Here is a 15,462-nt window from a genome sequence, read left to right on the forward strand (position 1 = left end):
TCCATCATTCAGTATTCAGTTGTGCACATACGTGCATCCATACATGCACACTATGTATATACAAATGTCTGCATAAACGAGAACTTTCAACCGACTTGTGCAGATTGTCCTAAAGATTTTCCTAATATTGTTATATGGCAAAAAAACATTTAGTTGTTATAGACTGCACAGTTTATAGATTGCTGCAGTATGGTGCAAAGAATGTTCCACTAGAAACAACAAATGGAAGCAGCGACGTCTGCTTGAAAGTGGAAACCAGTTCAAGGAAGCACTAATATGTTTTCTGAATGAAAAAGCAACACTATTTTGTGCATCTCCATTAAAAAAAAAAAGATTTATATAAATTACCACAACTCCCCGCTATAGAAAAATTCTTATTTACGACGTTTTCCCAAATGTTTGAAACGTTTAACAAACAAAATACATTTCAGAGCATGAAAATAGTTTTCACTAATGACTCTTTACTCACCTCGCTTGTCTGCTGAAAGAAGGAAATACCAGTTTTATCATTCCGTGACAAGATTTTGTGACGGCTTCTGCTAATGGCTTCACTGGTTTTAAATGTATTATATTCATGTTAACATATATCATTAAAACCCACACCTTTTTTTTTTTATAAAAGTCTGTTTTCTAAAAGCATTGTTTGTCTTACTTTTAAATAACCTGGACATTTTTTTCCTCTAAGAAAACTTTGTGGGTTTATGGAGCTCAGGTGTAACAAAAAAAAATTAACACTATTTATGAGAAGTAACCAATAAAAATGATGAGAAATAAGAATGAGGAAAAAATGATGGTGTATATTTTGAGGTGTGCGTTTTTAAGTTGCCAAACAAGTATCAATCTAAAAACAGACTCGTTAAGTAATCACCTTTTCAGTGCGAAATAATACTTTTTGAATTTGAAATATTATCTTATATTATTTCTCCTCAATATAAAAGAAAACTTCCGATCTAGCCTGATTTTTAAAAAATTTTTTTAATGATATTCTTACAGATTTCTGTCAGGTCACTGACTGTGCTTCTTGACTGCAGAAAACATGTTTAAACATTGTTAAATGCTGCCGAGAAAAATACAGTGCCCGTCAGCAAATATAACAATTGTGCTAAAACAGGATGGGAACCGACAAAGGCCAAAGGAAAGATTCGGACAAGCGGCGCCGCCGAGAACACAGTTCATGCAGAAATGAGCTTTGCAGGCCACACTTTGTCCTGCAACCGTTTTCACTGCTGAGCCTTCTGGCAAGAATCCATTTATTTTCCAATTAATTTGGCCTGAGAGAGTCTTTTCTAAACTCATCTACATGGCTAAATGAACAGACCTCTTGGCACTTGTTTAAAAAAGTTTAAAAGTTCACACAGCCTGCAATATTTAACATGACACAAATCAAATGTTTCTTTGTGTCGTGAAAACGCACAGCTCCTCCGCATTGGTTGGATAACTTTTACTTTTCTGCTGCAACAAAAATAAACTGCGACAGAAATGAACATCTTGACTGGACAAAGTCCAAAAAAATAATAATTAGTTTTGCAGATTATATTCCTTATTTATTTAACCAGATGAATACTGTTACAGTAATCTTGCACGGGTTAAAGATTAAATGAATGACGGCTTTGAGTGCAAACATCCTGATAGAGAGGAGACAGCAGAGTTCATAACCAAAACGGTGTTTTAAAGCGTGAGTTTAATGTTAGAATAATTCAAAGTTATGCTCGTCTTTAGGAGAAAACTGTGTTTGTATTGCAGATTGATCCAAAGTAAGGCAGAGCCTACAACCAAACTGCTTTAAAGTCCAAATGAAGCCATTACAAGTCTGGAAACTCAAAATACCATCAGTCCTGCTCCGTCACGTTTGTGTATCTGCGAATGCTACAAGTATACACAAATAATCCCCAAAACAAGTTGTTTTCTCCAGCATCCAATTGTGCGCTCTATGTTATGAAGGCTGTAAACAGTGAGTTCTGTATGATTTGTCTCATCCACGTCCTTTTCTCTGTGCTGGATCTGGGCCAACCTCGGCAGCCATCTTTGCACCAAACTGGGTTGCAAGGTTGGCTGATCAAAAACAATACATGACTAAAACTTTACAGGAGCAACAAATCCTAAATGTGACCTCCGTCTGTGTGTAGCTGAAGGCAGCCTTTTGCTGATGTCTGTGCGTGACCGCCCGGCTCAGTTTTTGTAGAGTTGGCCTTGGGCATAAGGCTACGGGCTTCGGATCACTTGTGGCAATCAATAATAATTCATTTTCTTTCAAACCAAACAAAAAACAAGTTCATGATTTTAGTAATATGTAGATAATTTAGCCGACTCATGTCATCTTCAGGTCAACAGGGTGGCTTCAGGGATTTTGTGGTCTTCAACAGTGGCGTTCAGATGGAGTCGATCCTCAGTTTTTTTTCTGTTGTGTTGTGTTCACTTTCACTGACAGAATATCCTCATTTTTGCATGTGCACGGACATGTTCCACAGTGCTGCCCACAGATGCAGTGGGTGGTGCACCTTTCTTTATTATGCATGAAAAAATAAAAGTCTCATTGAGCGAAATGGGAGAAACAACAATGCAAGACTTGACAATTGGAAACACACCATGGACTAACTGTTCTGTTGGCATTTTTCTGTTGCAGAAAACTAGGAGTCTTGTTAAAAATGTCGTGGATGTCTTTTTTTTTTTGTTTGTTTGTTTGTTTTTTTATTACCTTATAATAAGGTCCTTTTATGATGAGCTGAATATTTAAATAAATTTGACTCTACCCTTGTGATGGGGAGATGTGCTCCTCCGTTTACCTGGCACTTCAGTTTGTTGTAATGCAAATGTTCTGTTATTTCTATGTAAGTACTTGAATAAAGAAAAAATATAAGACAACTTGCCTACAGTCCTCCTGTTTGCTCGCTTTCCAGCGTGTAGCCTACATAACAAACACACATTTGAAAGAAAAATGTAAATTACATCACATTTAAAATAGTTTAGCAACAACTATACCACTGTATCGACTGATAATATTACATTAATTCCACATTGTGCCTTTTTTTCCTACGTTGTGTTAATTTTTTTTGTCGTAGGACTTCCTCAGAGGAAACACGGACTGCTCGGCTGCGATGACTTCCGGTTGACGCTCGGCGCTGTGAGGCTGTAGCAAGCGATGGTTCTCGGGAGATAGTACAACTACCGAGTGAAACCGGAATAAAAATTCCCTCAGAATGAGCTGGTACGTATCTTAGCTACTCTACTCTGATGTATCGATTGGGGTTAAGTTATAACTTGAAGCGATTTATTTGAAATGATAAAGAGAACGTCTTATCGACCGGGGCTCCGGCTAGTTCCTGGAAATGCTAATCAGACAGCAGGGCAGAAGTAGACGGGAGTTAGCCTTTAGCATTTTAAACTCCGCGGATCGCAAATTAAGCCTCATACGTGTTCGCTTCAACGAGGGATGAGTTTCACAAAGCAGTTAAATTACGTTATCTAAAGTGAGCTTCAGCTAATCTGTTTAGAAACAAAGAATGTCTGAAAAAGTGTCACTTGTACAGTGTCAGATCACTTGCTAGTGTCGCCCTTAAATCTGTCCCAATACAGACTAACCTTTGAAAGTGTAGTTCCCAGTTTTGCACTAAAGATAACAAGATGAAGCCATAATATAATTAATAAGGACATTTAGGTGCTGGAATTAGGTTCATATTTTGTAGTAATTGTACGGTACTCATGATTGAGGGAAATATTTAATATTATTCACCTCAAGTTCATATTTACTTCTGTTTTTACACCACATGTATCTCATTTAAAATATTTCTTGCAGGGTAAACTTTATGATAAGAATATGATGATCTTAAAACATATTACTTTATGTAAAGAATAGGGCCGTCCCGATTTCCTTAATTTTAGGAGATTTGCCGATACTTTCATGCAAAACCGATTTTACAGATTTTTTTGTAGTTTTAACAAGTCGTCTAAACGTCATTTATATTTCAGAGCACTACCTCGTGGCCAGTTAAAACAAGTTTGTATTGTTTCTAGGATATTGTTCAAGGGCATGTTTTTCAATAAAATAGGATTGGAAAATTGAAGGTGCATTGTGACCTTATAAAACATAATTGATATCGGCCAAAATCGGAATCGGCAGGTCAGACTTTTTAGAGATCGTTGATCATCCAGAAAACTGCAATCGGTGCACCCCCAGTAAAGAACTACAGTTGCGGGGGAAAGCCCACGAGGAATTAATTGTCACTGTAATTGTGGTTAGACAGTGAAATGCATGTCACCCGCTGCTTTTCATGCAGAGTTTTACACTAAGTTCATTATGTTGAGAAATGACAAAGATGTTATTTGGGTCAAACACTGAAAACAATGCTTTGTACAGTCTTACGCAGTGTTTCCCGTACCATTATCGAAGGAGGGTGTCCTGCCCTGTCAACAGAACCGAGCACCCTGCCAAAAGTCAGTAATTAAGGGAAACACTGTTACACAATATTGTAAGATTTTGAGGGACAACTTAGTGCTCAGAGTATGTTTTGTGGCTAACTTCTCTACTTTTACAATAAATTTTAGCACATAATTGTCAAATTCCATGAGTTATAGCTATTTGCATGGGCAATGTTGGTTAGTGGTGATGGGAGTCTTGAATATGGCTGACTCTAATAGTACATCAGTTTTAGATGTTTATTTACTTTCATTATCGTGCCACGAGTTGAGTAAACTTTTGACTAACTGGATACTCTGATCTAGCAGACTGATGCATAACGGCCTTGTCACCATTGACAATAGGCAGCACGATGGCTCAGTGGTTAGCATTGTTGCCTCACAGCAAGAAGGTCCTGGGTTCAATCCCCGGTTGGACCTGGGGTCTTTCTGTGTGGAGTTTACATGTTCTTCTTGTGCATGCGTGGGTTTTCTCCAGGTACTCCGGTTTCCTCCCACAGATCAAAAACATGCATGTTAGGCTGCCTTCAGACCCGGACCTCCCTTGCAAAAGAGATCTGTGATCTCAATGGGATTTGCCTGGTTAAATAAATATTAATAAACTAAATAAAATATCTATCTATGGTCCGAACACGTACATTTTTGTAATAACAGATAGTTTTAGGTAACGAAAACGTCAACAAACTAAACAGTCAAGCAAATCAAAGAGTTTTAATATTGGCTAATGAAACATCCTTTCACAGCTATATGCCATTTTTGAGAGTTGTTTTGTAAGTCTGAGAAATTATAAATATGAGACCCTTGTTTGGCTAGCCATTACACAAGCCAGTACAAAAACTTTTGCCTCTTTCTCCATACTCCAGGCTCTATGTCTCATGTCATGGCTACCAAGGGCTACCAACTATTAACAGGCAGGAAAATGCTGAGTCTGAGTTGTGTCCACATGTAGAAGACACTTTGACAAAAACAACAGTTTTAATTTGGTACTTGGGCGCTTTGTTTCAGGTAGCCTGTCACAAAAACACTATTTGTTCTCTGTTCAGAACATCATAATGATAAATGTTTGTTGTGTGCATTGTTAGATGCCTTTTAAACCGTTGGTATTTTCTATAAAATTACTATTATGTTGATTTCCTATTAACGTGAGAGGAAGTGCACTGCAGTTGCACTCATATCAGTGAATTTTACAAATTTCTGTGGGTTGTGGTTGCTTTGGTCCATAAAACATAAAAGCTGGAGAGCAATCAGAGATTTGAATTACTCATTGCTTTTCACAGACTCAGCTCTTTTTTTCTCTTTTGTTCTTAAGAGCTCTCGACTTCTGCAGCTTGCAGTATGGGCTGTCCTACCAGCTGGTTAAAGTGGTAATAAATGTCTGAGTTTAAATGTTGTTTGCAAACAGTAACAACTGGTCATGTGGCACAGCTCCAAGAATCTATTGTGAATATTCAGTCTGCGATGTTTGTGACAAAAAGGTGAAAATAAAATGAAAACACTCAACCTGTCATCAGTCAGCACTCTTAGCCACACTGAGAAGATATGGGATCATTTGAAAATTATAGTCGTTCAGGCCGATTTTTTTACAGCAGAAACAAAAGATAATAGAAGACTGTTATTTCTTAAATAAGTTCCCACAGGCAAAATGAACATATATTCTCATCCAGCACTCAGTTAAATATTATTGTAAATGGAGCATCAGCAAACGTGACAGAAAAAAGCAGACACCTTTAACCAGTGTTATCTCCCAATGTCATTTATTTTGTGGTGTATAAAGGGTTTACTTCTAATTGCTAGACATTGTTGTCACACAAATAGTCAAGCAATGTGTCTGTTGTTCTCCAGTAATTCTCTTTTACTAATGTCAATTTACACATTATGCATTGTTGACTGCAGCTGGCAAGTTCTGTTGGATGCCAAAGTTTTAACAGCACTAGTACTTCCATGTGTTGGTTCACGTCAGACTTTTAGTGATAGTTTTCAAATTCTTCAGCGTGCATCTGGGCAAAAAGCTGACAAGTAAAGGAAGAGAATGTGGAACAGTTAAAGTCTAAGGGAGTGTGTTGAGTACATTTCCTTCCACTTTATAACATTTCTAGCAACAAATATATTTTGTTTCTTTGCAGTTGCTCACTTTGGCCTAACCTTTACACTATTAAACAGATAAGGCTGCTTGACTATCATATTTAGTTCATTTTTTGTTTTATATATTGTCTTATTTTGTATGTATGCCACTTATTGTGTACATTTTATGGCACATAGCGTCTTTGACATGGATACATGTTAAATGAAAGTCTGAAAATACCATTAAAGGCCCTTTAAAACAATGACGTAGCGATGTTGCACACATTAGGTCTCAAAGGACTCAAAGGTTTACAGTATTCTCGTCTCACTATTCATGAAGGCAATTCACAGTGAATTGAAAGATACATTAACTTTTTGGTGACGTTGATGTATATCAACTCGCTTTATAAAGGATCATACATTCCTTAAGTCATTTTCAAGCAAGACGTTAAGGAAGATGGCGTCATCTAGTTCAGCCCAATCGTCAATAGCTGGCAAGCAGGACTTTTGCCATCATGCACTGCCAACCACAAGGTCAAGAGTGGAGTCCTCTGCCATTGAAAAGAGTCCTTTATTGTCTCTGCTGACTGATGCATTCCAGCAGGGCCTGCACACTAGGTTTTATGACGCAAGGGGTTTGACTTTGGGGTCATCATCAAAACAATTTCACTTCCCAACATCTTCAACAAGCCCTCTGTGCTCCATGGAATATCCAAGGTCAAATGATGCAGTATCTCTCTAATGGCGTTCACATTTGCAGTTTTAGTGAAAAGCCACTGCTTCTTCCAGTTGGTGCACAATGTGTCCCGAAAAGAGAAGACTGTTACTTCTTTGTTTATGCCTACGTGCTTCCATGATGCCAGCGATTTGTACCGTGTTACGTCACAGATCAGATACCTGTATAATTGCTAGCTTGTTGATAATGACTGCAAATAGGTAGTCTCTTTAAATTGTATTATTTTAGGCCTGAAAATGTGCAGCAACGTCACATTATTGATACCACTTTATTTACTTTCTGTGATCATTCTTGTGAAATTATATTCCTGTTTATATTGCTCATTGAAAATGTTGGTCTGAAGTTTTCTAAACTCATTATTCTGCTGTGTTCATCTGCCTTGAGGGTGTGTGATTGCCAGAACCCATGAGCATTTAAAGAGTAAGATTCCTCCATTTAAAAAAAGTATTTTTTTTTATTTTTTTTTTTACATGCCTTTACTTTATATAAATTTTCTGGTAATTCATTCTCCAGTAAGTTGAAGAGTGAAATCTTATGAAAACAGAAAAGTGAGCACTGGAAGGAAAACATTTATTTTTCTACTTAGAGCATTAATGGTTCTGCGGTAGGAAGTCAACATTTTATTCCCGAAATGTCCACACACTAGAACTTCTAAAGCTTCTTCATAAATATGGTTTTTTTTTTTTTTTTGGTGTTTGGACAATATTTTGTTTGTTCTCTTTAATTTCAGTTGTAAATCTCTTGCATAGCTTTTATTATTATTATTATTATTATTATTATTATTATTATTGTGTCTCAGCTAAACTGGTTCTCAACTGGCATTTTAGCTTCTTTTTTTGTAAGAATTAAACAGTAAAACTGATTTTACAAGGTTCGGCAACAGGCTTGTCCTCATCTCTGTAGTTTCAGGAGAATGCAACTTGATCTCCAGCTAAAGTTGACACGAGACGTCTCTGTTAAAGCATTTGCTGTTGTAATCAGGGATCCCTCACAAATTTCAATGACGGTTAAATCCGTGGGTTGAGTGTGTATCGCTCAGGTGTTTGGTAAAAGTGACTCACCTTAATTTATCAGTGTTTTTCTTTCATGCTGGCTCATTCTAACTATGACAGAGTGAGTGAACCTACTTGTTTAGCCAGAAAATAACAGTATATATGTTTTGTATTTACCGTCCTGCTGCTTTTGCTCACCTTGTGGGCCACTTTGACCCAAGAGCAGCAGGGGAGTTAAATGACTGTGGTAGCAATTTATTTTATTTTATTCTTTCAAATTGTAATTTAAACGGCATGGTAATCAGCATTTTTTATTTTCATGTATTTCTTACGACAGAGCCTGCTGTTATTTGACCTTGTTAAATTTTATGATTGAGCTGTCATCAAAAGGATCTCCACACATCAGTAACATTCACGGGTGGCACAACGAGGACTTCCATCACACCCTCGCTTTTCCCTCCCATTAGTCTGCATGCCTTTCTATAGAGAACTGCTCCTTGCCCTACCTTTATCAGCAACTGTCCTTCAAATATCTCAGGCTTCAGATCATTGGTGACACGTCAGTGTGAATGACAAGCTTCAGACAGTAACAGTTTTTTTTTGTTTTGCTTTGTGACTTGTGGATTTGTGCTTTGATGCTTAAGGCTTTTTAAGAAATAAGGAACTGATTACTGGATCAAATCCTGTAATGAGTGTTTTCTTGTGAATTATACTTCATTCCAAAAGAATGATATGAATGTAACTAAATACACCTCTCACTTCTGATAGTTATTTATTTGATTCCCGTTATGTTCAGGTTCATGTCTGACGTTCTGAAAAATATTTAATATTTTCCTGAAACACAATAGAGCATCTTATCTGGTTGTTGGTTGGGGCCATGAAGCAAAACCACACAGAGAAGAGTGTTCAAGCACTTCTGTTGTGAGACGATTTGCAGTGGATGGCAGATGTGATCAGCGATGACATGAAGTTAATGTATATGTCACTGACTAGACATTTGAGAGGGACAGGGGTTTACAGCCCCCTGCTGTCTGTGTTAGTCATTTTAAAGAGGTGCTCATGCTCTTAAGACCAGAACTGATTTTTGTGTATTATACTGTTCAGTAATCTCACCGGTCATTTTTCACTTCTCATTGATTTTTGTGTCATTTCAGGATTCCCTTCAAGATTGGACAACCAAAAAAACAGATCGTCTCTAAAACTGTAAGTCATAAACACCATATTTTTTCCCACATGACTCAAAGTTTATATTAAAATAAAACAGATCTGTTTGCTAAGGTCCAGTTGTAGTCTTTACGCTAAATGAGTGACAAATACAAACATCCTTATGCTGATGTTGATGCACAGCAGTGGAAGATTTTTTTTTTTTTAACCCTAATTTGTTTGAGCCACTTCAGGGGGCAGACGGTGATTACCTTGAAGTGACAGTGAGTAGGTGTTCCCCTTGCTGGTGAAAACCACTTCCACTGTAATGGCTTTGTGGCCCAGCAGTCACAGTAAGTCTGGCTTTCCAGCTTCCTGTGCCATCCTTAGCAAAACCCATGGAGTGGGTTACATACAGGCCAGTTAGATGGTCCACTTGAGCCGTTGTATCAACTGTTTCTTTTATTGCTTTTGCCCCTGCATTTAAACTTTGGAGCCCACAGAACCACGAGACAGGAAGCCACGAGGGTTCAGTAACTTGTTGAAGAGAGATGAGGGACAAACTAGGATAGATCCCATTCAGACAAGACAAGTCTTCATGTGTGGGTGAGCTTATGTCAGCAAGCTCCTCTCTGCAATGTTTTTTTGGATTTGAAACCTGATAAAGTCACACATCAATTTACCTCGACTTGAATGAAAAATTCTGTTTTCATCAGTATTTGGAATACAGGTCCTTCTCAAAAAATTAGCATATTGTGATAAAGGTCATTATTTTCCATAATGTAATGATAAAAATGAAACTTTCATATATTTCAGATTCATTGCACACCAACTGAAATATTTCAGGTCTTTAATTGTTTTAATACTGATGATTATGGCATACAGCTCATGAAAACCCAAAATGCCTGTCCCAAAAAATTAGCATATCATGAAAAGGTTCTCTAAACAAGCTATTAACCTAACCATCTGAATCAACGACGTAACTCTAAACACCTGCAAAAGATTCCTGAGGCTTTTAAAAACTCTCAGCCTTGTTCATTACTCAAAACCGCAATCATGGGTAAGACTGCCGACCTGACTGCTGTCCAGAAGGCCATCATTGACACCCTCAAGCAAGAGGGTAAGACACAGAAAGAAATTGCTGAACAAATAGGCTGTTCCCAGAGAGCTGTATCAAGGCACCTGAGTGGGAAGTCTGTGGGAAAGGAAAAGTGTGGCAGAAAACGCTGCACAACGAGAAGAGGTGACCGGACCCTGAGGAGGATTGTGGAGAAGGGCCGATTCCAGACCTTGGGGGATCTGCGGAAGCAGTGGACTGAGTCTGGAGTAGAAACATCCAGAGCCACCGTGCACAGGCGTGTGCAGGAAATGGGCTACAGGTGCCGCATTCCCCAGGTCAAGCCACTTTTGAACCAGAAACAGCGGCAGAAGCGCCTGACCTGGGCTACAGAGAAGCAGCACTGGACTGTTGCTCAGTGGTCCAAAGTACTTTTTTCGGATGAAAGCAAATTTTTCATGTCATTCGGAAATCAAGGTGCCAGAGTCTGGAGGAAGACTGGGGAGAAGGAAATGTTAAAATGCCAGAAGTCCAGTGTGAAGCACCCACAGTCAGTGATGGTCTGGGGTGCCATGTCAGCTGCTGGTGTTGGTCCACTGTGTTTTATCAAGGGCAGGGTCAATGCAGCTAGCTATCAGGAGATTTTGGAGCACTCCATGCTTCCATCTGCTGAAAAGCTTTATGGAGATGAAGATTTCATTTTTCAGCACGACCTGGCACCTGTTCACAGTGCCAAAACCACTGGTAAATGGTTTACTGACCACGGTATTACTGTGCTCAATTGGCCTGCCAACTCTCCTGACCTGAACCCCATAGAGAACCTGTGGGATATTGTGAAGAGAAAGTTGAGAGACGCAAGACCCAACACTCTGGATGAGCTTAAGGCCGCTATCGAAGCATCCTGGGCCTCCATAACACCTCAGCAGTGCCACAGGCTGATTGCCTCCATGCCACGCTGCATTGAAGCAGTCATTCATGCAAAAGGATTCCCGACCAAGTATTGAGTGCATAACTGAACATGATTATTTGAAGGTTGGTGTTTTTTGTATTAAAAACACTTGTCTTTCATTGGTGGGATGAAATATGCTAATTTTTTGGAACAGGCATTTTGGGTTTTCATGAGCTGTATGCCATAATCATCAGTATTAAAACAATTAAAGACCTGAAATATTTCAGTTGGTGTGCAATGAATCTGAAATATATGAAAGTTTCATTTTTATCATTACATTATGGAAAAGAATGACCTTTATCACAATATGCAAATTTTTTGAGAAGGACCTGTATGTGAGTGCCTGCTATTCTGTTTAAAGGTGGTATATTTTCAAGGATTGTTTTTAAAATCAGTGTTATCTGCTTATTAGCCCATTTCACACATCTATTGTACTTCAACAGCTCAGCAAAGTCTATTCTTACAAAGTCGCTGCTGGCAATGACCAAACATGGGTGGCTCTGTGCCAAATCTGTGTGAGGTAACACCCAGTAAAATGATGTCACTGTATTATTAGTGGGACCTGCTGCCTTACAGACAAAAGCTAATTTAGCTCTGTGACTACCTCCGTCACTCTGAGGTGAAACAAAGAAGGAATCAATTCTGAGTCCTTCTTTCTGCCTCTGTATTTTCACTCTGGACTGAATTTAGCTTGAAAGTGAGTGAAATGGGCTGTTTATTCATTTTTTCTACACAAGTAATTATTATTGGTGCCTTTAATAAATTTAGTCATTCTGCCATTATTCATCTGTGGGATTTATTTTTTCTCTTTTTTAGGTTGAAAGAGATTTTGAGCGTGAATATGAAAAACTCCAAAAGTAAGTTTGTTTATCTAATGGCTGTTTTCTTTTTCTTCTTTATTTATTTATTTATTTATTTTTTAGAAATATAGACATTTTGTATGGAGTGTTAATCTATTTCAGGGGTCAACAAATTTTACAACCCAAAGAGCTATTTTTTTCCATTCATTCAACCTTTATTTAGACAGATTAATCCCATTGAGCCTCGAGGACTCATTTACCTGACCTGATTTCAACAAAGAAAGATGACAACAGCGACAACAATAGACAATTATAAACAGGCATACAGATGATTTTGTGTTTTTGTTACAAATAAGATGGCCAAAAAAGTAACAAAAGCAGCTAGATTATAAGGCGAATGTAGAAAACTAAAAACCCCTTTGCTCAGTAAATAAAATTTCTTCAAACCTCAAAACCTATTTGAAGATAAATATAAATATATCTTTATCTTAATTAATTTGTTTATGACGTAGTTAACTTTTTCTGTTTTTGTTGTGATTGTTCTGTAACCTCTGTGTGCTGCTGCCAGTCTTGGCCAGGATTCTCTTGTAAAAGAGATTTTTTATCTCAATGGGATTTTCCTGATGAAGTAAAGGTTAAATAAAATAAATAAATAACACAACTCCATCCATCCATTATCTTTTACCCATTTCTTCCATTTTGGGTCACGGGGGTCACCGGTACCCATGTCCAGCAATCACTGTGCGAGGGGTGGGGTACACCCTGGACAGGTCTCCAGTCCATCACAGGGACACATAGAGACAAACGAGACAAACAATCATTCACTCTCACTCACACCTAGGGACAATTTAGAGTTGCCAATCAGCCTAACATGCATGTTTTTGGCCTGTGGGAGGAAACCGGAGTACCTGGAGAAAACCCACACATGCACGGAGAGAACATGCAAACTCCACCCAGAAAGGCCCCTGGACCGGGATTTGAACCAAGGACCTGAGAGCCAGCAGCTCTACCAGTTGTGCCACCGTGCTGTCCATAACACAACTCATTAAGCTTATAATGAAAAGTCATTGTTTATTACAAAATTAAAGCTCTATCTTGATAATTTTGTTATTTTTACACTAGAACAAAGAAAAAGACTAAACTTCTGTGATAAGTGAAGAAACAAAATTGTTCATATCTCATTTGTTAAAATGTAATCAATTAATTACTTGTGATATAGGAGTTTTTCTTAATTTCTGGGAAGTTAATATTATAAGGACCAGATCTGTACCCTGCTGGACTTCTATCTTCTCACAACTTATGTCAAGTTCAATAAAGATTTTTACAATCAGAAGCATAGTTGTGCTGTGGGATCTCCAGTGTCACAGACTGTGGCCAATTTCTACATGGAGGAAGTGGAAAAGAGAGTCCTGGACTCCTTCAATGGAACAACATCAAGCCACTGGTTCAGATATGCAGATGATTGGTCTAAATCCAAGGGAACAAAGTAGAAGCAATCACCAGACACATCAACTTTGTGAAGAACAACATCAAGTTCACCAGAGAGGATGCTAATAACAAAAGCTGCCTTTTTTTGGATTGCTTGGTGCACATGGTAAGAGATGGAAACCTCAACATTGTGGTTTACAGCAAACCAACTCATACAGATCAGTACCTTCTGTTGGACTCCCACACTCTCTCCAAACCTGCAGATATCCTAACAGGACTTGGATCAAACCAACAAGGAAATCTAAAAAGCATGCCACAGAACAGGCAAAGAACAAATGCAAAAACATTGTCATGTCATATGTTGCTGGAGTATCTGAGAACCTGAGGATTTTCTCCAAACATGACATCCTGGTGCATTTCAAACCTGACAAGACTTTCAGAGGCTGGTCCATTCTAATGACAGAACACCCAAATCCAAACTGAGCAGTGTTGTCTGCAGTTTAGTGCAACGAGAAATGTTCAGACCTCTACATTGGAGAAACTAAACAACACTCTACAGACTTATAGCTTAACACTGGAGATCTAGCTCTTCAGGACAAGAGTCAGCCGTCCACCTGCATCTCAAGGATGGGGGACACTTTATTGAGGATCAAAATGTTCATATTTTGGACAGAGAAGCCACATGGTTTAAGAGGGGGGGGGGTAAAATAAGCCATTTACGTCAAACAAGAAAAAAAAAACTTTCAACAGAGGAAGTCTCAAATTTCAACTTTCAAAAACTTACAATGCAGCATTAGGCCTGATTCCCAGCCAGTTTCACTCTAATTCACACCTTCATGCATGTGACCTAAACACCTCTCTCATGAGCCAGGCAAACAAAGAGCGTAACAACTCTATTGTGAGGGGCGTGTAGTTTTAGTCCAATCTGTGAATCTAAGTACATAACAAAGACTATCACGCAGCTATATAAAGCTTGGAACTCCACACACTCCAGACATTTTTGGAACTGATAAAGCCTTCTCGATGGGAAGCAAAATGTCTTCAGCCACAGAATAGAAGTTCATTAGTTTTGGATGGATGGATAGTTTTGATTTAAAACTTTTTTTAAATTAACATTATAAATATCACACTTCAATATAATGAAGCATCCTATAATTATTTTAGAGTGAACATAAAAATTAGGCCAGTCATTTATTGGAAACACTGCGATTTACTCTGTGCAAACTGCCCATATTTCTTCTCAGCCACCCTCTTCAAAACATGTTTAAAACTGTTTAATATCCTGATACATTTCAAAAAGATAACACTGTGGGGCTGGAAGCTGAATAATGAAGTGACAAACAGGCTAACGAGCTGCTCGTGCAAACAGACTGATCTGTTTGACCCCTTTGCATTACAAGCATCATTCTGTTACTGAACTTTTTTCTCACATTTACATACATTTGGACATAATTGCTAAAAAAAATAGTCCTTTCTGTTTTTTCCAGTCTGGATTGTTGCACATGCATCAGGGCATCCTTTCTGTTGTGGTTATGAATATCAATATGATTGACCTCTATGTTATTTAAATTATTATACGTGCATTTTTCAACGAGCATATTATGGTAGTCTCTGTATGTATGTTAGTAAACTTTCTCTTGTCTAGGCTAGAACTTCTGATCCTCTCAAGATAATTTAATGAAACTTGATAGTACACACATACATCATCACTAGATGGAGTGTCACACACAATTTTCATCACCTCAGCTGTATAATAGTTTGTCGACATGCGTATAATTTGCCATATGCAGTACTGTTGTTAGTCAAAGTTACTGTTAGCCATTGTAGAGGGCTCAAAGAACCATTATGACTCCAGAACCGCAGATTATAGACCTTGAAACTAT

At 38.1% G+C, this 15,462-nt stretch overlaps 1 protein-coding gene across 1 annotated transcript in view; it reads left to right on the forward strand.

Annotated features, from left to right (window-relative positions):
* Positions 1-3,075: 3,075 nt before the first annotated feature.
* bin3 (bridging integrator 3) overlaps positions 3,076-15,462 on the forward strand; it is a 36,371-nt gene continuing 23,984 nt past the window's right edge. Inside the window, exons 1-3 of the mRNA XM_037681109.1 lie at positions 3,076-3,205; positions 9,357-9,405; positions 12,168-12,208. Of these exons, the coding sequence (XP_037537037.1) occupies positions 3,198-3,205; positions 9,357-9,405; positions 12,168-12,208 (98 nt within the window). The 5' untranslated portion in view covers positions 3,076-3,197. The remainder of the gene's footprint in view (positions 3,206-9,356; positions 9,406-12,167; positions 12,209-15,462) is intronic.

Source organism: Nematolebias whitei, chromosome 8, assembly GCF_014905685.2.
Source record: "Nematolebias whitei isolate Nwh7 chromosome 8, NemWhi1, whole genome shotgun sequence".
Taxonomy (NCBI): domain Eukaryota; kingdom Metazoa; phylum Chordata; class Actinopteri; order Cyprinodontiformes; family Rivulidae; genus Nematolebias; species Nematolebias whitei.